The sequence below is a fragment of the Calliphora vicina genome, chromosome 4 (assembly GCF_958450345.1).
Source record: "Calliphora vicina chromosome 4, idCalVici1.1, whole genome shotgun sequence".
NCBI classification, from domain to species: Eukaryota; Metazoa; Arthropoda; class Insecta; order Diptera; family Calliphoridae; genus Calliphora; species Calliphora vicina.
In genome coordinates this window covers 96,196,294-96,220,573 of record NC_088783.1, presented here as the reverse complement: position 1 = coordinate 96,220,573, position 24,280 = coordinate 96,196,294, and the positions used below count along the sequence as shown (strand labels likewise).

The 24,280-nt window shown below is 35.4% G+C and overlaps 2 protein-coding genes across 2 annotated transcripts; both read left to right on the top strand.

The window, feature by feature from the left end:
* The first annotated feature begins 9,761 nt into the window (after positions 1-9,761).
* On the top strand, positions 9,762-12,461 carry LOC135958594 (uncharacterized). The gene is made up of 2 exons (XM_065509491.1): positions 9,762-10,184; positions 10,263-12,461. Exons 1-2 carry the CDS (start codon positions 9,762-9,764, stop codon positions 12,459-12,461), a joined length of 2,622 nt encoding a protein of 873 aa, XP_065365563.1.
* Positions 12,462-12,918: 457 nt separating this feature from the next.
* On the top strand, positions 12,919-14,988 carry LOC135958593 (uncharacterized). The gene has a single exon (XM_065509490.1). The coding sequence runs from the start codon at positions 12,919-12,921 to the stop codon at positions 14,986-14,988; it is 2,070 nt and encodes a 689-aa protein (XP_065365562.1).
* Positions 14,989-24,280: the final 9,292 nt, after the last annotated feature.

Below are 24,280 nucleotides of genomic sequence, written 5' to 3'. Positions count from 1 at the left end.
AAGTTCATGCTCCAGTTGTCATCATCCACCACAGTCTTTTATCAATATTGGTATTCTGAGAATAAGCAATATCATGAATTCGACATCTGCATCTAGGGGATTGATTCCTTTATCACCTCTTTTTAAACGCTTTTCCAGCTTTGTTTCAGGTCCACAATATTGATAACCTGGTAGGTGAAGCTCTATTGGTAGTGAATTAATTAAATTATTTACTAGTCCTTTTCCGTGAACGGATTTTTTCCCACTAAATTTATTCCTTGTATACACAATCATTTATATAATTTATTGTTTCTGAAAGTAGGTAAAGATTTATAAATCTATAAAACGATAGTTTTAATTCATTCATTTTGAGTATAAATAAATATTTTTAAATTGTAAACCATTAGGGCTTTCAATCAAACTAAGCATAACATTAGTTTTTCCACAATTAGATGGTCCCACTATTAGAGCCCTTATTGAATAAGGTAATAAACAACCATGTTTAGTTGCATTATTGACTTGTATAAAATCTAAATTTCTTACTAAAATATTTGAAGGTTGTTTTATTAAACGCATGTTTACTACTGAGAAATATATATAATAATAATATATATTTGAAGTATATATATATATACAGTCAAGGAAAAAAGTCTAAATACACCCTACGATTTTGAAGTTTTAGAGAATTAGTGGCGATAATTAAAAAAGATGTTATAGCAATGTTTAAGGTATTTAATATCAAGACTATTTGAAGTAAAAAAGAATGTGAAAAAGATGTAACATAGAAATTATTGGGAAAAAACATAATAATTAGCGGGAAAAAAGTCTACATACAATGTAGTATCTTCTAACATCAAATATAATATTTAAAACAAAGAAAAGGAAATAACAGTTAATTTTGTTGATTTATTTAAATTTACAAACATTACAATTGTTAAAGTGATAATTAAAGATTTTTTTGAATTTTTATCCTTGAAAATGACAAATTGCACAGAGATTCATATTCCAGTTCGGAATATGGTCGTAAATCTCCGAAAGGAAAAAAAATTTATGGAGAAATTGCTAAGACAACAAAATTAAGTCGGCTACTGTACATACGATCATAAAGCATAGTTGAATAAACTGTCAAGCGATGCACACGGCCGTTTTTTAGGTTAGCTCTTCTTTTCGAGATATACCGTTCGCTTAACTCAAAAATGGTTTAGCTTATTGAATAAACTCGAAATTCTGCAATAAAATTATCTTTAAGTAAGATTAAAACTAGTTTTAATCTGCGCAGTCGCAAACAAATTTTTTTAACAAAATTAAAAAAATTTAGTTTTTAAAAATTGGGAAATGCAGATACGCTGTTAATTTTTTCTACGCGCATAGAAAATAATGTTACAACAAATCAGATTAAAATCAGTCCACAACTTTTCGTCATTTCGAGCTTGTTTTGTTCTATTCGCTTGGAAAAAATTAACAGCGTAGCTGCATTTTCCAATTTTTTATGCCATTTTAAAAAACAAAAATTTAGAAATTTTTTGATCATGATGATGATGTAACTACGACAAAATGTCACGTCACTTATAATTCGTTTATTGAATGTTTTGCGAGAATCAATGAACGGCTACACAACTCGTATCAACTCAAAAGTCAAATGACTTCGAGATATACCGTTCGCCTAACTCAAAAATTGTTTAGCTTATTGAATAAACTCAAAATTCTGAAATAAAATTGTCTTTAAGTAAGATTAAAACTAGTTTTAATCTGCGCAGTCGCAAACAAATTTTTTTAACAAAATTTAAAAATTTTAGTTTTTAAAACGGCATAAAAAATTGGAAAATGCAGATACGCTGTTAAAAAAAATAATGTTACAACAAATCAGTAAGATTAAAACTAGTTTTAATCTGCGCAGTCGCAAAAAATTTTTTTAACAAAATTTTAAATTTAAGCTGCATTTTCCAATTTTTTATGCCGTTTTAAAAAACAAAAATTTAGAAATTTTTTGATCATGATGATGATGTAACTACGACAAAATGTCACGTCACTTATAAACTCTGCTGTGGGTAGTCACCTTGAGTCTTCGGGCACGGTGCAGGGGCTTAAGCATCCTAAGGATGTGATCTAAGAACTACCCTCCCCATACCTCATAGCATCTGTCCTCTATGTTAAGAGCGGGTGTGGGGTAAATGACCATCCGGTCGCCTAGCAATCACGACCTCAATTGGTAGCGTCTGTTCCCTTAGTTAGGGCGGCTACCAATTTCCTCTGTCTGCATTTTTGATGTCGGTCCGGGACTGTGGTTGGGTTACCTAGGCAACATAACCGTACCATCTGGCGTCTGTTCCCTATGTTAAGGGCGGCTGGAAAGTACGATCTGGTTCTGTCAGTCCGAATGATTTTGGTAAAAAACTCAAATCCAGGATGCGTCTGACTCACATTGAGCGGCAGTGTCTTTTTTTCTTACCTATGGTAGAGGTATAAACTGCCAAAAATGAAATGTCAAAAAATAAAGACGGCCCTATGTCCTTGGTCGAGGGTGCTAAAATCTCCAAGGGTAACGTGAGTACTCAGGCGGAAGCCTGAGTGCCACTGGAGCTACTGTGACTGAGTGCCACTGGAGCTACTGTGACTGCGACGAATCAGACGAATATCCCGGGTCTTGTAGTCGGTGATGCTACTGGGATTAACGACAGACCGAACAGTTTTCTGACAAGACAGGAAAGAGTGACTTTGGACGACAGTGACGACAACCTCTCAGGTCTGAAAGGAGGACTTACTCATGGTGTCCTCCGAGTCGCTAAAAGCGAAGGAAGACGTACACAATCCGGAGGCCCATGACCCTGCAAAGGGAGACAAAGAACAGAAAAACAAGAAACAGGACTCAGAACAGGACGAACGGAAAATAAACCACTATGTAATATAAACCACTATGCTTATAAACAAAATTATATATTATATTTTATAAACAAACAAAAAAAAAAATATTGAGCCAAATCAGATTGATCAACTGGTTTGACTCAACATTTTTTTTTCCCAATAAAAGGGAGGTGTAATGCAATGCATCACTAACCATAGTAATATTCATTTATCATTTAAGTATTTACTCATAAGGTTAATCCCACTCATTTAATATGTAATAGAATATTTTACCTACAATTGTCAACTTCACTTACAATTGTCAACTTCACTTATAATTGGCAACTCTACTTATTATTGTCATCTCCTTTTCTTTATATTATTATTCTTTATATTTATTAACGAAACAAACAATCTAATTATATATAAGAAGTATGAATCAATAAATAAAGGGCAGTTGAGATGCAACCTTAAGACAAACAACAAGTCTTTTTAATTAAAAGAGTCGAAGTTCATGCTCCAGTTGTCATCATCCACCACAGTCTTTTATCAATATTGGTATTCTGAGAATAAGCAATATCATGAATTCGACATCTGCATCTAGGGGATTGATTCCTTTATCACCTCTTTTTAAACGCTTTTCCAGCTTTGTTTCAGGTCCACAATATTGATAACCTGGTAGGTGAAGCTCTATTGGTAGTGAATTAATTAAATTATTTACTAGTCCTTTTCCGTGAACGGATTTTTTCCCACTAAATTTATTCCTTGTATACACAATCATTTATATAATTTATTGTTTCTGAAAGTAGGTAAAGATTTATAAATCTATAAAACGATAGTTTTAATTCATTCATTTTGAGTATAAATAAATATTTTTAAATTGTAAACCATTAGGGCTTTCAATCAAACTAAGCATAACATTAGTTTTTCCACAATTAGATGGTCCCACTATTAGAGCCCTTATTGAATAAGGTAATAAACAACCATGTTTAGTTGCATTATTGACTTGTATAAAATCTAAATTTCTTACTAAAATATTTGAAGGTTGTTTTATTAAACGCATGTTTACTACTGAGAAATATATATAATAATAATATATATTTGAAGTATATATATATATACAGTCAAGGAAAAAAGTCTAAATACACCCTACGATTTTGAAGTTTTAGAGAATTAGTGGCGATAATTAAAAAAGATGTTATAGCAATGTTTAAGGTATTTAATATCAAGACTATTTGAAGTAAAAAAGAATGTGAAAAAGATGTAACATAGAAATTATTGGGAAAAAACATAATAATTAGCGGGAAAAAAGTCTACATACAATGTAGTATCTTCTAACATCAAATATAATATTTAAAACAAAGAAAAGGAAATAACAGTTAATTTTGTTGATTTATTTAAATTTACAAACATTACAATTGTTAAAGTGATAATTAAAGATTTTTTTGAATTTTTATCCTTGAAAATGACAAATTGCACAGAGATTCATATTCCAGTTCGGAATATGGTCGTAAATCTCCGAAAGGAAAAAAAATTTATGGAGAAATTGCTAAGACAACAAAATTAAGTCGGCTACTGTACATACGATCATAAAGCATAGTTGAATAAACTGTCAAGCGATGCACACGGCCGTTTTTTAGGTTAGCTCTTCTTTTCGAGATATACCGTTCGCTTAACTCAAAAATGGTTTAGCTTATTGAATAAACTCGAAATTCTGCAATAAAATTATCTTTAAGTAAGATTAAAACTAGTTTTAATCTGCGCAGTCGCAAACAAATTTTTTTAACAAAATTAAAAAAATTTAGTTTTTAAAAATTGGGAAATGCAGATACGCTGTTAATTTTTTCTACGCGCATAGAAAATAATGTTACAACAAATCAGATTAAAATCAGTCCACAACTTTTCGTCATTTCGAGCTTGTTTTGTTCTATTCGCTTGGAAAAAATTAACAGCGTAGCTGCATTTTCCAATTTTTTATGCCATTTTAAAAAACAAAAATTTAGAAATTTTTTGATCATGATGATGATGTAACTACGACAAAATGTCACGTCACTTATAATTCGTTTATTGAATGTTTTGCGAGAATCAATGAACGGCTACACAACTCGTATCAACTCAAAAGTCAAATGACTTCGAGATATACCGTTCGCCTAACTCAAAAATTGTTTAGCTTATTGAATAAACTCAAAATTCTGAAATAAAATTGTCTTTAAGTAAGATTAAAACTAGTTTTAATCTGCGCAGTCGCAAACAAATTTTTTTAACAAAATTTAAAAATTTTAGTTTTTAAAACGGCATAAAAAATTGGAAAATGCAGATACGCTGTTAAAAAAAATAATGTTACAACAAATCAGTAAGATTAAAACTAGTTTTAATCTGCGCAGTCGCAAAAAATTTTTTTAACAAAATTTTAAATTTAAGCTGCATTTTCCAATTTTTTATGCCGTTTTAAAAAACAAAAATTTAGAAATTTTTTGATCATGATGATGATGTAACTACGACAAAATGTCACGTCACTTATAAACTCTGCTGTGGGTAGTCACCTTGAGTCTTCGGGCACGGTGCAGGGGCTTAAGCATCCTAAGGATGTGATCTAAGAACTACCCTCCCCATACCTCATAGCATCTGTCCTCTATGTTAAGAGCGGGTGTGGGGTAAATGACCATCCGGTCGCCTAGCAATCACGACCTCAATTGGTAGCGTCTGTTCCCTTAGTTAGGGCGGCTACCAATTTCCTCTGTCTGCATTTTTGATGTCGGTCCGGGACTGTGGTTGGGTTACCTAGGCAACATAACCGTACCATCTGGCGTCTGTTCCCTATGTTAAGGGCGGCTGGAAAGTACGATCTGGTTCTGTCAGTCCGAATGATTTTGGTAAAAAACTCAAATCCAGGATGCGTCTGACTCACATTGAGCGGCAGTGTCTTTTTTTCTTACCTATGGTAGAGGTATAAACTGCCAAAAATGAAATGTCAAAAAATAAAGACGGCCCTATGTCCTTGGTCGAGGGTGCTAAAATCTCCAAGGGTAACGTGAGTACTCAGGCGGAAGCCTGAGTGCCACTGGAGCTACTGTGACTGAGTGCCACTGGAGCTACTGTGACTGCGACGAATCAGACGAATATCCCGGGTCTTGTAGTCGGTGATGCTACTGGGATTAACGACAGACCGAACAGTTTTCTGACAAGACAGGAAAGAGTGACTTTGGACGACAGTGACGACAACCTCTCAGGTCTGAAAGGAGGACTTACTCATGGTGTCCTCCGAGTCGCTAAAAGCGAAGGAAGACGTACACAATCCGGAGGCCCATGACCCTGCAAAGGGAGACAAAGAACAGAAAAACAAGAAACAGGACTCAGAACAGGACGAACGGAAAAGGTTGGCGGGCTACAAACGCTCTCTCCGGTATGTCAGGACGTTGGACTCACGAGATCTCGCGTCCTTGACCACCAGGGAAAAGCGTTTACGTCGTAAACATACCTACCACATACAGAAGTATGAGGCTATGCTAAATACTACTGTTGTGGAGGTCAGGCCAGTCAAGACTACGACCGAACCAAACCAGAGCAGGCAGGTGATCACATCTAAACATGTGCCCCATGCCAGCACTGGACCGAACACGATCACCGTCTCGGAGGATCTTGACGTACGCCCATCTACATCAGAGAGGTGATGACCAATGCGGCACGACGAAGTCTGCTAGCACAACACCCAAGGTGCTGTCCGCAATCTCCTCTACTCGAGGAACCGCGACGGTTGCCAAAGTTCCAGCTAGGCCTAGTATTAAGCGGCAAAGGTCAGGTGAAACGCAGGTGTCTGAGGGTAAGCGGCTGAAACCATCAACTAGCTTCTCATCAGCACCTGAGCTACAAGTAGCCATCATTGATCGTAGTCAACCTGATGGGAAAATGACTACGGACAGATGGCTGCTTCTGGAGGAGAAGATCTTGCGGGCATTAGTTGACGAACTCGCATGCAGTGTGGATGATTCCTTCACTGCATTCGACGGCGCCAAATGGTTAAAGGGTGTCAAGATCATCGGGTGTGGTAACGAGAAGGCTCTAGGCTTTCTCAGAAACTGTATCCGAGGAGTTGGCGAACTCTGGCCCAATGCAAGAATCGAAATCATCCCACTGGATCAAGTACCTATTCGTACGACGGTGAGAGTGTGGGTTCCTCCTCCTCTTTTGGAGGACGAAGCCACGCTAACACTTATAGAGCGTCAGAACAAGGAACTTGGCACAGAGGACTGGACGATCGAACGAGGACGCTCGAGGGACAAAGGAGAAGGCAAGGATCTCTGGATCAAAATCGATTCAGATTCCCTTCGACTTCTGCATTCTTCGCAAGGCGTCATTAAGTAAGGGCTAAACCAACTCCGGTTGATCTTGCCCGCGGTGAAGCGCAGTGATGAACCCAAGCGGCCCACAGTGGGGGATCTGAAAAAAAAAGTGGAAATAAATCTGTAACTTCTAAACGAATATCCCGACTTTAATAAAATTTCCCATGGCTATAGAGGAGGTGTCGATAAGTTTAAGTTTTGAATTTGGGCTTAAACAACCAAGGGGGGCCGAGCCACAATGCCCCAAAGTTGGGCACCTCGGGTATATCAAAAATTAAAAATGATGCCAAATTTTTGTTTGCGATCCGATTTGAAAGATTTTTATATATATGGAATGTACTAGACGAGATCTACAAAATTTTTTTTGCCTGCCTTGGTCTCCCATTTTGCTAATAACGGATCCAATTATTTCCCGATTTTCTTGAAGTATCTTTTTTTTAATTAACAACAAATTTATTAATAATCTTAAGAAAGAATTGTTAAAAAATATCTACTGAGTCAAGTTATGTGCATTCAAACTTAAAAAAAAAATCGTTTTTTCGCCATTTTTTTTCGAAAAAAGTACCTACATTAATTTAAATTATACAGAAAATGAGAAAAAAACAAGTAAGAGTGCTATATTCGGCTATGCCGAATCTTATATACCCTTCACCTTTGTTGTGGATGCATTATTATTTTTTATAATTAGTATATATGTATGTACATTGCCCACTTTCAGCGTACAGCATCCTAAATTTATCAAGAACACAAAAAACAACAACAACGCCAAACGATACAAAACACCAAAAGAAAAAACAAAATACGCAAGCCAATGAAACCAACACACATCCAAACATACGTTTAATTGTATAAAAAACAACAACGCCAAAAGAAACAAACACACAAAAGAAAAACAAAATACGCAAAGCATGCACATCCAAACATACGATTTGTTGACAGACAGACAGACAGACAGACAGACAGACAGACAGACAGACAGACAGACAGACAGGCAGACAGACAGACAGACAGACAGACATACAGACAGACATACAGACAGACAGACAGACAGACAGACAGACAGGCAGACAGACAGACAGACAGACAGACAGACAGACAGACAGGCAGACAGACAGACAGACAGACAGACAGACAGACAGACAGACAGACAGACAGACAGACAGACAGACAGACAGACAGACAGACAGACAGACAGACAGACAGACAGACAGACAGACAGACAGACAGACAGACAGACAGACAGACGGACATGGCTTAATCGACTCCGCTATCTATAAGGATCCAGAATATATATACTTTATAGGTTCGGAAATGAAAAATGTAGAAATTACAAACGGGATGACAAACTTATATATACCCTTCTCACGAAGCTGAAGGGTATAATAAATAATGTGTTTATATTTTTCTGAAAGATAACATTTCGGGAAATATTATAAAAGCAAAATAATATCAAAATTCGTATTATTGCGTGGTCCAGAGCCTTCCGAATTAGACCTATTTTTTATGTAAATTTCAACTTTAGACAACATATTCTAAAATCGCATAGCTGCTTTCAAAAAATTAAGACCAGTTTTGTATGTCCCAATCTGTTCTTCAATATCATGAAAAGGGATTTCATAGCCCGAGCTTGGTACCTTCAATAGATCCAAAAAAATCCCAATTTTGGGATTTTTTAAAAGTTTTTTGGGAATTGTGGGATAAACCAAAAAATTTTGTTAAATTTTCAACAAAAAATAAAAAAAAATTTTTCTTTTTTTTTTGCAAAAACTCTTCTATGAAGTTGTTTAGGATTATTTCGATAAATATTGCATTTATATTATTTATGTTCATATGTAACAGTCATTTTATTAGCTGTTTTTAAATATCTGTTAATGTTGTATTTATTAGTACTATGTAATTATCTGTTCTGTTGAAAACCCTGCCTGCTAGACTATTTTTTTTTGTAATTGAGTGCTTTTGTAAGAAGGCTAGAATCCGAGTATTAACTGTGGTCGTGCTCGTTCAAGTAACAACAGGGAGCCATACTTCTGTATTATTTTAAATAAATGATTTTTTATAACTAAAGATGAAAACAAAGTGTTTTTAATTGGTCCGTAAAATAACGTGACAACATTTTGGTGCCGAAGGAGAAGGTTAAATTCCGTTGAACAACATAATTATAAAAATTAATAAAATTCTACATGAAGTATTAATATGCTTAGTGTGTGTGTTGCTGATTGGATGAATCTGATGTAAAGTGGTAATTTGTCTACTTGATAGTGTAAAGTGGTGTAAAATAGAAATAAAAGGAAAGCTTTCACCACTTTTACAAGCATTTTAGTACTGATCGTTGTCCTGACTATCCTGTTAGTAGAGACACAAACCAATAGTAAAGCTTGATTTCAACATACCACGGTACTAAAAAAAAAAAAACGCCGTCAAAAATAAAGTAACCAACTCCGACTTTGTTACATGTCAATCATTTTGACATATAAACAAAACAACACACAAAGTAAAACGAAAAGTGCAATTATTGAATATAAATTAAATTTATACTTTTTTTGTTGAAAAAAGTGAATAAAATTTGATTTATAAATAAAGTTAAATAATTTATGCACTATTATGGCTCCACCTGATGACCAAAACCATGAAGCTAGTGACGGTGAGCAAGATGTTGCAAAACAAGAGCAAAAAATTTGTCAACTTGAGGCGTTGAGAACGAGTACCAAAGGCAACATCACCCGGATGAAAACTTTGATATCCAAGAAGGGAATGAGCTTATCATCGGAAGAACTCAATTGTAGGCTGAGTATGCTGGAAGATTATTTTAAGAAAATAATTAAAGTGCAAGATGAAATTGACAAGATAAGTCAAAGTGGCGAAGTTGCTGGTAATGAAACAATAACAGCAGAAATAGAGGACATTTATGTGGCCACAAAGTCTAAAATAATGTCTTTACTATCAAAGATGCATCATGCAGTTGCTGATGTTAGCATGATGAATACTACAGCATCATTTCCAGCAGTCCCTAGAGTTCGTCGGGAGGTAAAATTACCGAAATTCGAAGGGAAGTATTCTGAATTTCCTAAATTTATAACGCTTTTTAACAAATTAATTCACCAGGATGAAATGTTCGACAATTGTGAACGATTTTTAATTTTGAAAGAGCATTTGGGCTCCCGGCCACTGTCGGCGATAGCAGATTTTGATGTCACTGATGATAATTATCCAAAGGCACTCGATAGGCTGAAAGAGTGCTTCGATAAGAAGGCTTTGATGTTCGAGGAACATATTAATTCACTGTTTGCTATCCCGAAATCAACAAAATCTTCTGCAACTCATCTGAGACAAGTGTTAGATGCTGTAAATGCACACTTGAGTGATATGCTGTCATTGGGCGACTTCAAGGACGTCGCGAATGCAATGTTGATCCATATGGTAATGGAGAGAGTGGATGTAGATTCTCAAGTTAAGTGGGAGGAATCAGTGGACTATAGCAAACTGTCGTCATGGGATGAATGTTCTGCTATTTTGACAAGACGTTGTCAGAACCTTGAAGCTCGAGAATCTAAGTTGGGTCAAGTAAACCCAAAAGCTGAAAATTCTGAAAAAGGTTATAAAAAGAAACGTTGCAACTATACTGCACTTTCTGTTGCAAAATCTAACTGTACAGTATGTTATGGCAGTGGCCACGATTTGCAGGATTGTAACAAATTTAAAAAGATGTCTATCAATGAGCGCTATACTGCCGCACGAAAAGCAAAAATATGTTTTAGATGTCTAAAAAGGGGACATTTACATATAAATTGTACTGCTGCGAATTGTTGCAAATGTAACAAACCTCACCATCAACTTTTACATAAAGAATTCGGTTCAGAGGTGAATGCAGAAATCTCCAATGATTTGCCAACGACTTCATATCAAGGTACTGCTCAGGCATCAGTGATGAATGTGACAGCTGAACTTGGTGCTTTTCTTGCAACTGCTATTGTCATGGTAAAAGGTGCTTCGAGTAAATACCACCGGGCTCGTGCCATATTAGATTCAGGTTCTCAAGTAAACCTGATGTGTGAAAATCTTGCTCAGAAGCTACAACTTCAAACAAAGCCCTGCAGACTGGATGTAAATGGGGTCGGAGATGTTGCGACTGTATTTATGAAACAGACGATGACTAAAATTAAATCAAGGATAAATGAATTCGAAGTTGGTTTGGAATTTTATATTTTACCAAAAATTACAAGCTCAAAACCGGATCAATATGTCGACGTATCTGGTTGGAATTTACCCAAAAATATATCTCTTGCTGATACAACGTTTAATATACCATCGCGAATAGATATATTAATTGGAGCTGAAATCTTCTTCGATTTGTTTTCAGTTGGTAAAATTCATCTTGTGAATTCATTGCCCGTACTTCAAAAAACCGTCCTAGGTTGGATAGTTGCTGGTAAGACTAAAGAGTGCTTACTCCACGGATATAAACTGAACAACTTGTTGGTAAATAGTGAATATTTGGAAGATGATTTATATAATCTGGTTTCTAATTTTTGGCAAATTGAACAGATATCTTCTAAATCAGAATTTTTAACTGAAGAAGAGGAAAAATGTGAGAGAATTTTTATGGAAACAGTATATAAGGATGATACTGGACGTTTCGTAGTTAAAATTCCATTCAAATCATCTGTGAACGAATTAGGTAGTTCATACCATGCTGCTGAACGAAGATTTTTGGCACTGGAACGAAAACTTTGCAAAGATCCGTTAACAAGAGAAGGTTATAATATGTTTATGTGCGAGTACATGTCCTTAGGTCACATGACTGAGATAAAAGAACATATTTCCAAATTAAAATATTTTGCACCTCAACAGTATGTGCTACGGCCTGAATCTACAAGTACAAAACTTCGAGTTGTGTTCGATTGCAGCTGTAAAACAGATAGTGGTCTGTCACTCAATGACGTCATGATGAAAGGTCCTCAAGTCCAAGATGATTTATTATCTATAATTCTGCGATTTAGATGTTACAAATACGCAATTACGGCAGATGTAACAAAAATGTACCGCCAGGCATGGGTGACAGATAATGATGCAAATTATCAAGCGATTTTGTGGAGGTCTTCCCCTGAAGAGCAGTTAAAGGCATATCGATTGCGGACCATAACGTATGGTACTACGTCTGCCCCCTATTTGGCAACAAGGTGCTTAAAGAAATTGGGTGAAGATTATGCAGTTGAATATCCGATCGGATCAAAAAAGATTTTATCCGATTTCTATATGGATGATTTGATCAGTGGATCAAACGATGAAAACGAAATTTTTTAAATTTATAAGCAGGTTTCCGTTGTATTAGATACTGATAAATTCACTTTAAGAAAATGGTTCTCAAATAGTGAAAAATTTCTTAATTTTGTACCGGATGCTGACAAAGAAAAAACTCTTCGATTAAATGATGAAGAAATTATAAAAACTCTTGGCATCATCTGGGCTCCAGTGGGAGATACTTTTCGGTATATCTGGCCGTGTTTAGATGACAATAAGGCAGTAACAAAAAGAATAGTGTTGGCAGAATTATCAAAACTGTTTGACCCTTATAAATCCTTTAATAGTAAAGGCAAAGATTTTTATGCAAGATCTGTGGATTTTGAAACTGAATTGGGATGAATCCCTACCGATGAATTTGCATTGTCTATGGAGGAAATTCCGCCAGAAACTGAAAGAGGTTGAAAATATAAGCGTTCCTAGGTTTGTATTAGCCAAAAACAACTTAGTTCGATGTGAAATGCACGGGTTTGCCGATGCATCGAAAAGAGCCTACGGATGCTGTATTTATATACGAACCATCTGCGATGATGACGTCACTGTACATTTGTGGAGTGCTAAATCAAGAGTAGCACCACTGAAGACGCAATCCCTGCCAAGGCTAGAATTGCTGGGAGCTGAACTGTTATCAAAGTTGGTAACGAAGACGAAGGCTAATTTTCCGATAAAAATTGATGGTACCTATTTGTGGACTGATTCGGAAATCGTACTGGACTGGCTAAGTGAGCATCCTTCAAATTGGAATACTTTTGTTGCCAACAGGGTGTCGTCAATTCAAGAAGAAACTAAAGATTACATATGGCGTCATGTCCCCTCCAAATCCAACGCAGCGGATATAATATCAAGAGGTGCGTATGCGAATGAATTGCTGGATTCGTTTTGGTTTACAGGGCCTAGTTTCTTGAAGAAAACGTGTGATGAGTGGCCAGAAAATAAATCAAGGAAGAAACGAGCTGATGTCGATGAAGAGAGAAGTACTACGGCTACTACATTGCTTATTAAACCTACTGCCAACAATTTTCCCCCTGAAAAAGCTAAAGAAGAAGATATAAAACAATCGTTCATTGTGTGGATGGAGACTTATAGAGATTTTGAAAAGCTGCAAAAAATTATTGTTTGCCTGTATAGTTTTCGTAATCGTACAAAGGATATGAGCGAAAAATTAGATGAAGCGCTGATTCGAATAGTATATTGTGTGCAGCAGTATTATTTTAGTGAAGAAATTGCTTTGCTGTTAAAAAATCGTGAATTGCCTGCAACAAGTAAATACAAAAGCCTCAGTCTTTTTATAGAAAGTCAACATGGTGTACCCTTGCTACGTGTTGGTGGTAGATTGGCGAATTCAGATTTGCCCTATGACGCAAAACATCAAATTCTCCTGCCGAATAATTCAGAAACAGTTAAAAGTTATATAAGATTTCTTCATATGAAATATCTGCATGCTGGTACTCAAGCCTTAATGGCTATCATCAGACAGCGGTTCTGGGTCTTCCGTGCTAGAAGTGTCATACGTTCTGTGACTGGTAGCTGTCTTCAATGCTTTAGATGTCGTCCAAGACTTAGCAACCAAATTATGAGCGACTTGCCGCATTCAAGAGTAGCCGTTGCGAAGCCGTTCACTGTTACTGGTGTGGATTTCTGTGGTCCTATTACAACTACATATAAACTGAGAGGTTGTCGTACAACGAAAAGCTACATTGCTGTTTTTATATGTTTTAGCACAAAGGCTATACATATGGAGGTGGTCTCCGATTTGACTGCAAAGGCCTTCTTGGCATCATTGAAAAGATTTGTGGCTCGTCGAGGTTTATGCACGCAGCTGTTCTGTGATAATGCTACAAACTTCGTAGGTACCCGTAGAGAGCTAGAAGAAATGAAGAAGACGTTTTTTGATCAACAAGTTCAAGGTAAAATATCAAAATATTGCGCTGCTAACAATATTCAATTTTGCCACATTCCACCGCGATCACCCCACTTTGGCGGATTATGGGAGGCGGCTGTAAAGTCAGCCAAATACCATTTAGCTAGAATTTTGGGTCAATCGCATTTGACATTTGAAGAGCTTACAACAGTGGTTACTGAAGTGGAAGCTGTCTTAAACTCAAGGCCGTTGACAGCTATCTCCAATGATCCGAATGATGAAGCTGTTTTGACTCCTGCCCATTTTTTGACTGGTGGTCCGTTGGTGGGCATTGCTGAACCTACTGTCGACAGCAAAGACTGGTCTCACTTAGACAGATGGCTAAGAATTTCTGCTATACAACAACATTTTTGGAAGAGATGGTCGATGGAGTATCTCCATGAACTTCAACAAAAAGTCAAGTGGACCAAGAAACAGAAAAACTTAAATGAAGGTGATCTGGTGTTAGTTGCCGAAGATAATATGCCCCCTAAGCAATGGTTAATTGGTAGAGTTCTCAATGTAGTTAGAGATCAAAATGGTTCTGTACGAGTAGCAGGTATTAAAACAAAGAATGGTGAGATTCAACGAGCTATTCATAAATTGGCTCCCATACCAAAAGAAGATTGATGTATTACCGGATCCATCAAGGGCGGCGATATGTTTAGGATTATTTCGATAAATATTGCATTTATATTATTTATGTTCAAATGTAACAGTCATTTTATTAGCTGTGTTTAAATATCTGTTAATGTTGTATTTATTAGTACTATGTAATTATCTGTTCTGTTGAAAACCCTGTCTGCTAGACTATTTTTTTTTGTAATTGAGTGCTTTTGTAAGAAGACTAGAATCCGAGTATTAACTGTGGTCGTGCTCGTTCAAGTAACAACAGGGAGCCATACTTCTGTATTATTTTAAATAAATGATTTTTTATAACTAAAGATGAAAACAAAGTGTTTTTAATTGGTCCGTAAAATAACGTGACAACAGAAGTTTTTAATTTTCAATATATTTAAACATTTTTGAAAAGAAGATGCAATTTCCAAAATATTGATGTATAATATGTCTACCTTATTTTGTCCACGTGTCACAGTAATGAACGAATGATTAACATGTCTAGTGAAATTTCATCACCAACTTATTTTCTTCCATAACAACTTCAATGTTAGGTACTTATATAATACATAAGTACAAACATTAAGCGATTGCAACTCTTTTTTAACAATGAATCCCAGGTATAATATGAAATACCTGGGATATCCCTAAAACATATTTCATACATAATACTATTTTTTTACTACAGGTAATAGAACAGGTAGATTTCATAGCATACATCTCATGTGGAATATTTGATAAATAAACAAAAAACTAAAGAAACAAGTAATGTTTTTTTGGGAAAATATTTTTTATTTTTAAATTTATAATTAGCTTAATTTAGTAAAATAATCAGAAACAGAGCAATCCATATCTAAAAGATAAAGCAAATCTTTAAAGTCATGACTATTTTCAAACGTCAAACTTCTGTAGCAAATCCAACGTTTCCTCATAGATGATAAGACTGGATCTGATGATAAAATTAGATTATTCAAAATGTCTTCATTTTGAGATTGTCGAGAACACTTTCTGGAGCTGAACTGCTGAACATACTTGAAGTCCCTATTTCTCGATTCTTGGGGTTCTTCTGTAAGTTCTTTTTTTGCCATTAAAATAATATTGACTTTTTTCAGTAATTCCATATTAATTCCCGTTATGTCTGAGGTTGTTTCAAAATCTTTGAAAAACCGTCTAGCTGTGTTTCCATCATTTGTGCTTCCATATCCTACGAGTGGTTTATCAATGTTTAATCCAATCTGCTTTTTGAATTCTTCTTTTCTCCGTGGCTCTCATTTCCATCAGTTCTTCATTTTTATTTACTGATTTATTGATATTTTCTGGTATGCTTCTATATTTTAAATCATATGCCAGATGTAGAAAATGTTCAAGAAATCTTATACGGGCATGTAGAGGAGATATACCGAATTTGAGCACTTCCTCGTTAATTGTTCTTTCCTTGGATATATTCGAAAATTCCGATTTTTTTTTCACCACATATGGAACAGTTCCAAGTAGATGATGTTCCTGTTATGGCGTTGCTGACTTTTCCATCGATCATCGTTAGTTTCATATTAAAAGAAACGTTGAAGGAATATTGAGCTATTTGGATTGTAACCGGTACCAAGTCTTTAATTTCAGATTCAATTAAGTTGATCAAATCTTGTGTCGTAATCTTTGTTTCTTTTGTATATTCGAAACATATTGGCCTACAAAAGGCTTTCGATCCAGGAGTTGAATTAATCCATATATCCTCAAAACTAGTTGATGGAGAATCACTGGCAGCATACTTCCGAATTCTTAATGGAACCAATGATGACATAAATACACTTTTATACTCTGATGATGTTTGACTCGATGTAGTTTGCTTATATTCCGAAAGTGATGATAAGCCATCACATCCCCACTTACAGATTAGTTGCAGATCATAAGTATTTATTTTGTTTAGCTATTCTGTAGAAAAGTCGCAAGAAATCCTTAATGGTGTATTTTCGAGTAGAGTGGAGAGTCCAATTCTAGCTTTCCGATCAGTAACTTCAATAGGTGATGGTATAATACTCTTTTTCTTTTCCTGAATTGAGCCATATGATGGTAACACTTCAACTCCAACAATGCCTTTCTTAAAGTTATATAATTATCATCGAAATGTTTTGCCGAAATGTTTTGCCGTTTACAGTGGATAGACGTGTTTTACATCGCTCTCACAAATAAATAAATAAAATAATTGTGAAGATAAATACAAAAAAAAAAAATATATACAAAGATAAGTAACAGCGAATGGACGCTTATTAAATACTTATAAATATATTTAAATATTGATTTAAACAGCCAAAATAAAATTAAAAAAAAACTGTTTGTTAATGCAAATATTAATAATCAGAAAAAAAAACAAAGCAAAAGTAATAAAAAAAAACAACAACATAAATAAAACCCTAAATAAAGAGTGTAGTGTTTGTGTGTTTGTGTATGAGTTTCTCTTACTCTCCAACAAGTGAAAGGAGGCTCAGCAGCAATGGAAATAATGCATACATTGTTGTGAGCTCTCCATACAACAATAATAATACATATGATCCAAAAGATCACAAAAATTATTTAAGTGTAAGAACAACAACAAACGAGAGATCTCCACTCTCTAGTGCGCCAAAACAAAACAATTGTGTAGAAGACAACATAAAAGAAATTATAGAAAAACAAACAACTCAAATGGTTGCTGAAAAAAGTAATGCTACTGTGATCAATGTCACAAATAGTAGTAATGAAAATATTAACTCTATAAAAACCGGTGATGATAAGCAAAATCAATCGAGTTTTACATTAAAAAATACTGGTGCCATACCAAAAAATAGTATAGTGAAAAATACGGGAAAAATCCTAACAGGAATGGACCGTTACATCACTATAACTAAACGCAAGTCCAGTCCTAGGACATCAAAATTGGAACCAAATCCAAAACAGGCGAAGAAAAATCCGGTAAGTCAAAATCGTTTTGCAATTCTTGACAATCATGAAAGTAAAGAAAAACCCGCAAAGCCTGTAAAAGACTATAAGCCACCTCCTCTTTATTTGCGCGAACCTACTACAAATGTTTTGGTGAACAAATTGTCCCAACTTGTAGGTAAGGAGAATTTCCACGTGGTCTCTCTACGTAAAGGAAATATTCAAGAGACAAAGGTACAAACTTATTCGGAAAAAAATTTCAGAATGATTGTTGATAATTTCGATTCCGAGAAAAGAAACTATTATACATATCAACTGAAAAGTGCAAAAGGTTTGACAGTAGTCATCAAAGGTATAGATAGTTCTGAGCCAACTGATGATATTAAAAAGGCGCTAGAGTCTGAAGGCTTTGAAGTGAAGTCCATTCACAATATAATAAATAAAAATAAAATTCCTCAACCAATTTTTAGAGTTGAAATCACTTTCAACTCTTCTCAATTAAAGAAAAAGGGTGACACTCATCCAATATACGGTTTAAGATATCTTCTAAATCGTAAAATAATTGTAGAAGAACCAATTAAGCGCAAAGGTCCACCTCAGTGCCTTAATTGCCAAGAGTTCGGTCACACCCGAACATTCTGCAAATTACCTTCTGTATGTGTAAGATGTGGAGATATTCATAAAAGTCAAGAATGCCCCCACTCGAAAACAGATAATATAAGAAAATGTAGTAACTGTGGTCAAAATCACACCGCAAACTACCGTGGATGCCCAGTATTCCTACGCATACAGGAATCAACGAAGGCAAGAAGACCTTTATATGCTCAATATACGGCTTCTAACTTTCCAAGCCTTCCTGATGCTTCTAGTGCTCAATATAGAAGTATCATAAAAAACAATAATCAAAACAAATCGTATGCCCATACGACAAATGAGGGTTCAGTTACCCAAATGAAAACAAACACAGGTGCTTCTAGTGCTCAATATAGGGGCATCATAAATGATAATTATCAAAACAAATCGTATGCCAATACGACAAATGAGGGTTCAGTTACCCAAATGAAAAGAAGCAATGGAAATAATTCCCCATTATTTTCATATGCACATGCATTAAAAGAGGGTGTACCAGTACCCGACAATAACTCTCAAAGCTCTATTGAGAATCTAATTCAAACCATGAACAGTTTCATGACGAACATGCAAAATATGTTTCAACAATTGATGCAGAATCAAAGCATGCTCATGCAGATCCTGCTAAATAAAAAATGAATTCTCTAAGAATTTGTTTTTGGAATGCTAACGGCCTTAGCCAACATAAGAATGATGTACAACAATTTCTCCACCTTCAGGAAATTGATGTACTACTCGTTTCTGAAACACACTTTACCATAAAGAACTGTTTCAGAATTAACGGATACTATACTTATGACACAAAACATCCAAGTGGTAGAGCTTGTGGTGGAACAGCTATATTAGTGAGAAAGGATATTAGGCATTTCCCAATGCCAGAATATAAAACGGATCACATCCAGGCCACATCTATAAATATACCTGATGGTAGAGTTACAATATCTTCAATATATTGTCCTCCTAGGTATAATATTAATCGAGAGCAGTTTCTCGAATATTTTAGGACTCTAGGTCCAAGATTTATAGCAGCTGGTGATTACAATGCAAAACATACATTTTGGGGCTCTCGCCTTATTACTCCTAGAGGGAGGCAACTGTTAGAAGCAATATCGTCTAACAGACTAGATGCCATATCTAGTGGCCAACCTACTTATTGGCCTACAGACCTCAATAAGATTCCCGATCTAATTGACTTCGCTGTAATCAAGAATATAAAAAGAGAATTTATTTCAGTGATCCCTTCGCTGGACCTCTCGTCAGACCACTCGCCTACAGTTTTAACGTTATTAGCAGTTCCAAGTAAATTGGAAAACTCTTACTCTTGTTTCCCTAACAAGAAAACGAACTGGTTAAAGTATAAAATGTATGTTAGCTCACACTTGCCACAAAACATCTCATTGAAAAATGAGTATGAGATACAATCCGCTGTCGATATATTTACAGACATTTTAACAAACGCCGTTAAAGTGTCCACGCCCCCAGTCACCCTGGGGAATTACAGACATTCAAAATGTCCTAAAAACATCGATTCTCTTATCAAAGAAAAGAGAACCCTCAGACGTCAATGGCAACAATCGCGATCTCCGAACGTAAAGGCTAAACTTAATCAGTGCCAAAGAAGACTTCACGTCGCCTTAAAGATTAATAAAGAATCTAACCTGAGAAATTATCTTAGAAACTTAGACCCTACTAAGAATACAGAATATAGTCTCTGGAAAGCTGTGAAAAATATGCAATGCCCTATTGTATATGAGTCGCCCATACGCCTTCAGAACGGAGAATGGGCAAAAAATACTTCAGAAAAAATCGAAGCATTTGCCAATCACTTGGAGAATGTATTTACCCCAAATGATACAAATTCATATATTAGAGATAATGTCATAAATAATGTGGTGCCAGCCCCACTAAAATTCCGGTTCTCTGCCGTGAGAACGACGGTCAAAGGTCTTAAGGCTGGAAAATCACCTGGTATAGATAAAATTACTACCACGATGATAAGTAATCTGCCCAACTCAGCACTGAGAATTATATTGTTCATATTTAACTCAATTGGATATTTCCCATCCTCATGGAAAATATCTGATATAGTTATGATACCGAAACCGGGAAAAGATGTCACTCAAGTGACATCATACCGTCCCATTAGCCTATTGTCAATATTCTCAAAACTTTTTGAAAAGTTGTTACTTGAGAGACTTATAGTGCACCTTGACGAAAATTGCATTATTCCTGACCATCAATTTGGTTTCAGAAGGAAACATAGTACTATCGAACAGGTACATCGGATAACTACACTTATTCGGAAAACCTTCGAGAGCAAGCAGTATTGTTCCGCATTATTTATTGACATATCTCAAGCCTTCGATAAAGTCTGGCACGATGGACTAATACACAAAATTACTAGATTACTACCTGCGAACGTACATAAACTGCTTAAAAATTACATACAAGAAAGATCTTTCCAAATCAGATCAAAGGATGTGATCTCAACACGTCGAAAAATATCCGCTGGTGTACCACAGGGAAGTATTCTAGGGCCGTTCCTATATATTTTATATACTGCAGATATGCCCACGAGCGCACTGACTCACACATCTACATTTGCGGATGATACCGCTTTTTTAAGTACACATGAAAATCCCGTAATAGCTTCTGAACAACTCCAGTCTCACATCGGCGATTTGGAAAAATGGCTGGACAAATGGAAAATTAAGGTCAATGCAACAAAATGTATTCACGTTACATTTACTTTAAGACGAGAAAGTTGCCCTTCCATACAGATAAATAATATCAAAATCCCAGAACAGAGCCATGTGCGATATCTCGGTATCCATCTTGATCGCCGTTTAACATGGTCCCACCATATTGAAGCCAAGGTTACGCAAATAAAATTAAAGTCAGTCCAACTGTACTGGTTAATTGGCCCACGGTCTGCTCTAGACTTGGAATACAAAGTGCTTTTGTACAAAACAATTATAAAACCGATATGGCTATACGGCATTCAGCTATGGGGAACAGCCTCCTCATCTAACGTTGAAAAATTGCAAAGAAAGCAGTCAGCACTGTTAAGGACAATAACAGGTGCCCCATGGTACATTCGCAATAGTAATATCCATAGGGATCTCAATGTCCCCATAATACGCGAGGAGATCAAACTCTCCAGTCTAAAATACATTTCAAAACTAATGGAACATCCAAACCCCCTCGCCAGGGAGTTGCTGTCATTTGAGGGTCATAGACGACTGAGGCGATTGGAAACACTGGATCTGGCCAGATAATCATCGAGCACTCATGTTGGATATTGCAGCGGCAATAACAACTTTAGTTTTAGTTTAGGTTAAGATTTGAATACTTATTTGTAAATTTCTAAAAAGAAAGATTCAATAAAGAAAAAAGATACTGAAAAAAAAAAAAAAAAAAAAAAAAAAAAAATATATGTTCTTCAATTAGAACAACATTTTGTCGCGAATGGTGTTCATAATGAGGAAATAAAACCTGCATGTGTTTTAAGTTGGGTGGGTAGCGAGTCCCTCGAGCTTCTACAGAAATTATTTGACGGGAAAGTTGAAGAGCAAAGCTACAAAGATATAATTTCAAAGTTAAATGACCATTTTATCAAAAAACAGCATGTTCTTGCTGCTAGAGTTCAATTTTATAAAACAACAATGAAACCGAATCAAACGTATGCAGATTGGATTGCAGATCTCCGAGGCGCTTCAAAGGAATGTAGATTTGTCTGCGAAAAAGAAGGCTGTTCACACTCGTATGTAGATAATGAAATGTTAGTCATACATACTCCACACGATAAAGTCCGTTCTGCAGTACTTCAAAAACTTAATCCTACGTTGGAAGAAGTTAGTCAAATAGCCAACATATATGAATCAACCATCAACACATGCCTGGAAATCAAAGGGGAGGAAAAATCCGAGGTCTATGACGTCCAGCATTTTAAAAATAAGGTACCATACAAAAAACTTAATGACATTAATTTCAAATCGTGCCCTTCTTGTGCCAATTCCCATCAAAGAAAAGAGTGTTTTCATTACAAAAATAGAACTGTGTGCAACATTTGTTAAAGACAAGGCCACATCTCCAGTGTTTGTCAAACTAAGTCAAATTCACCTGACGTATCAAACTCAACTAAAAAAGATCGTAATAAACACAATAATCAGGTAAATTCGGTGTCTATTGGTAATGATTCTTTCGAATCCATTGATTTTACTGAAATTTTGGAGCCATCGCAACTAGAAATTTATAATGCCAATTTGTCAAAAGAGGATAAAATATTTATTGTTATTAACGTCAACGAATCAAATTGTTCTTTTCAAGTTGACACAGGTGCCACTTGTTCTTTAATTGGTTTGACAACTTATGAAAATTTGGGACAACCAAAATGCATCCCAACAAACAAAATGTTAAGAACTTATGGTGGTAGTTTTCTTCCTTTAAAAGGATATATTATCGTTCATGTTGTTTGGAATAATTGTTCTCAAGATTTACCTCTCTATGTAGTTAACAATAATAAAGCCACTAATATTCTTGGATTGGATAGGTTTCGTAAGTTAAACTTTGAAATTAAAATATGGGAAATTATTTAGTAAAGTTGATTTAAGTGATGCTTATCTTCAAATTGTTTTATCCGATTCGTCAAGAAAAGTTATGGTTATCAATACACCATTTGGTTTATTCCAATACCAAAGAATGCCATTTGGAATTTCAAGCGCTCCAGGAATTTTTCAAAGATTTATGGAAGAAGTTGTTTCCGGAATACCTGGATGTGCAGTGTACCTAGACGACATTAAGTAACTGGTCGTAATAATGAAGAACACATTAAAAACTTAAAAGCTTTATTTCAAAGATTAGAGTATCATGGTCTTAGATGTAAAAAAGAAAAATGTACTTTTGCTCAGGCTAAAATTGAATATGTTGGACATGTAATAGATTCAAACGGTATCATGCCATCAGAAAAGAGATTGGATGCAATTCGTCTCATGCCTCATCCAAAGAACCTCAAAGAAGTAGAGGCTTTCATTGGTAAGTTAAACTATTATAATAAGTTTATACAAAATTTTTCAATGAAAGCTGCACCTTTAAATGAGCTACGAAAAAACAATGTTAAGTTTGTATGGGGTCCAAAACAGGAAGAAGCTTTTCAAACAATGAAGAATGATATAATTCAAGTAGCAAATTTAGTTCACTATAATGAAAAATTACCAATAATTTTAGCGACAGATGCTTCAAAAAATGGAATAGGAGCAGTTTTATCGCATCGTTATCCAGATGGTACAGAAAAACCAATACCATTTGCTTCAAAAACTCTAAATAGTAGCCAGTGCAAGTATTCCCAGATAGAAAAGGAAGCGTTAGCAATTGTTTTTGGAGTAACTCGTTTTCACCAATATATTTACGGACGACATTTTGAGTTGACTACAGATCATCAAGCACTTACAACGATATTTCATCCTCATAAAAAACTCCCGATTATGACATTACATCGTCTTCAAAGATGGGCGGTTATTTTACAATCTTATGAATATGATATTCGTTATAAAAATACAAAAAACCATGCGAATGCTGATGCGTTATCAAGATTACCCATGGGTGAAGACGTCGAATTCGATACTTATGAAAAAACTATGCTTGATATTGAGAATATTTATGAATCAACTATTGCAGATTTTCCCATCGATGCTCGTATTATTGCAGAACATACAGAAAATGATAAAATTCTCAAACAAGTATCACAATACATTTTAGAAGG

What these genes read in the sequence shown, in the direction of transcription:
- LOC135958593 (XM_065509490.1), top strand. Translation starts at nt 12,919, where the DNA reads ATGCACGGGTTTGCCGATGCATCGAAAAGAGCCTACGGATGCTGTATT.
- LOC135958594 (XM_065509491.1), top strand. Translation starts at nt 9,762, where the DNA reads ATGGCTCCACCTGATGACCAAAACCATGAAGCTAGTGACGGTGAGCAA. An exon ending in TCCCTAGAGTTCGTCGGGAG is followed by an intron (nt 10,185 to 10,262) that starts GTAAAATTACCG and finishes TTAATTCACCAG; the next exon opens with GATGAAATGTTCGACAATTG.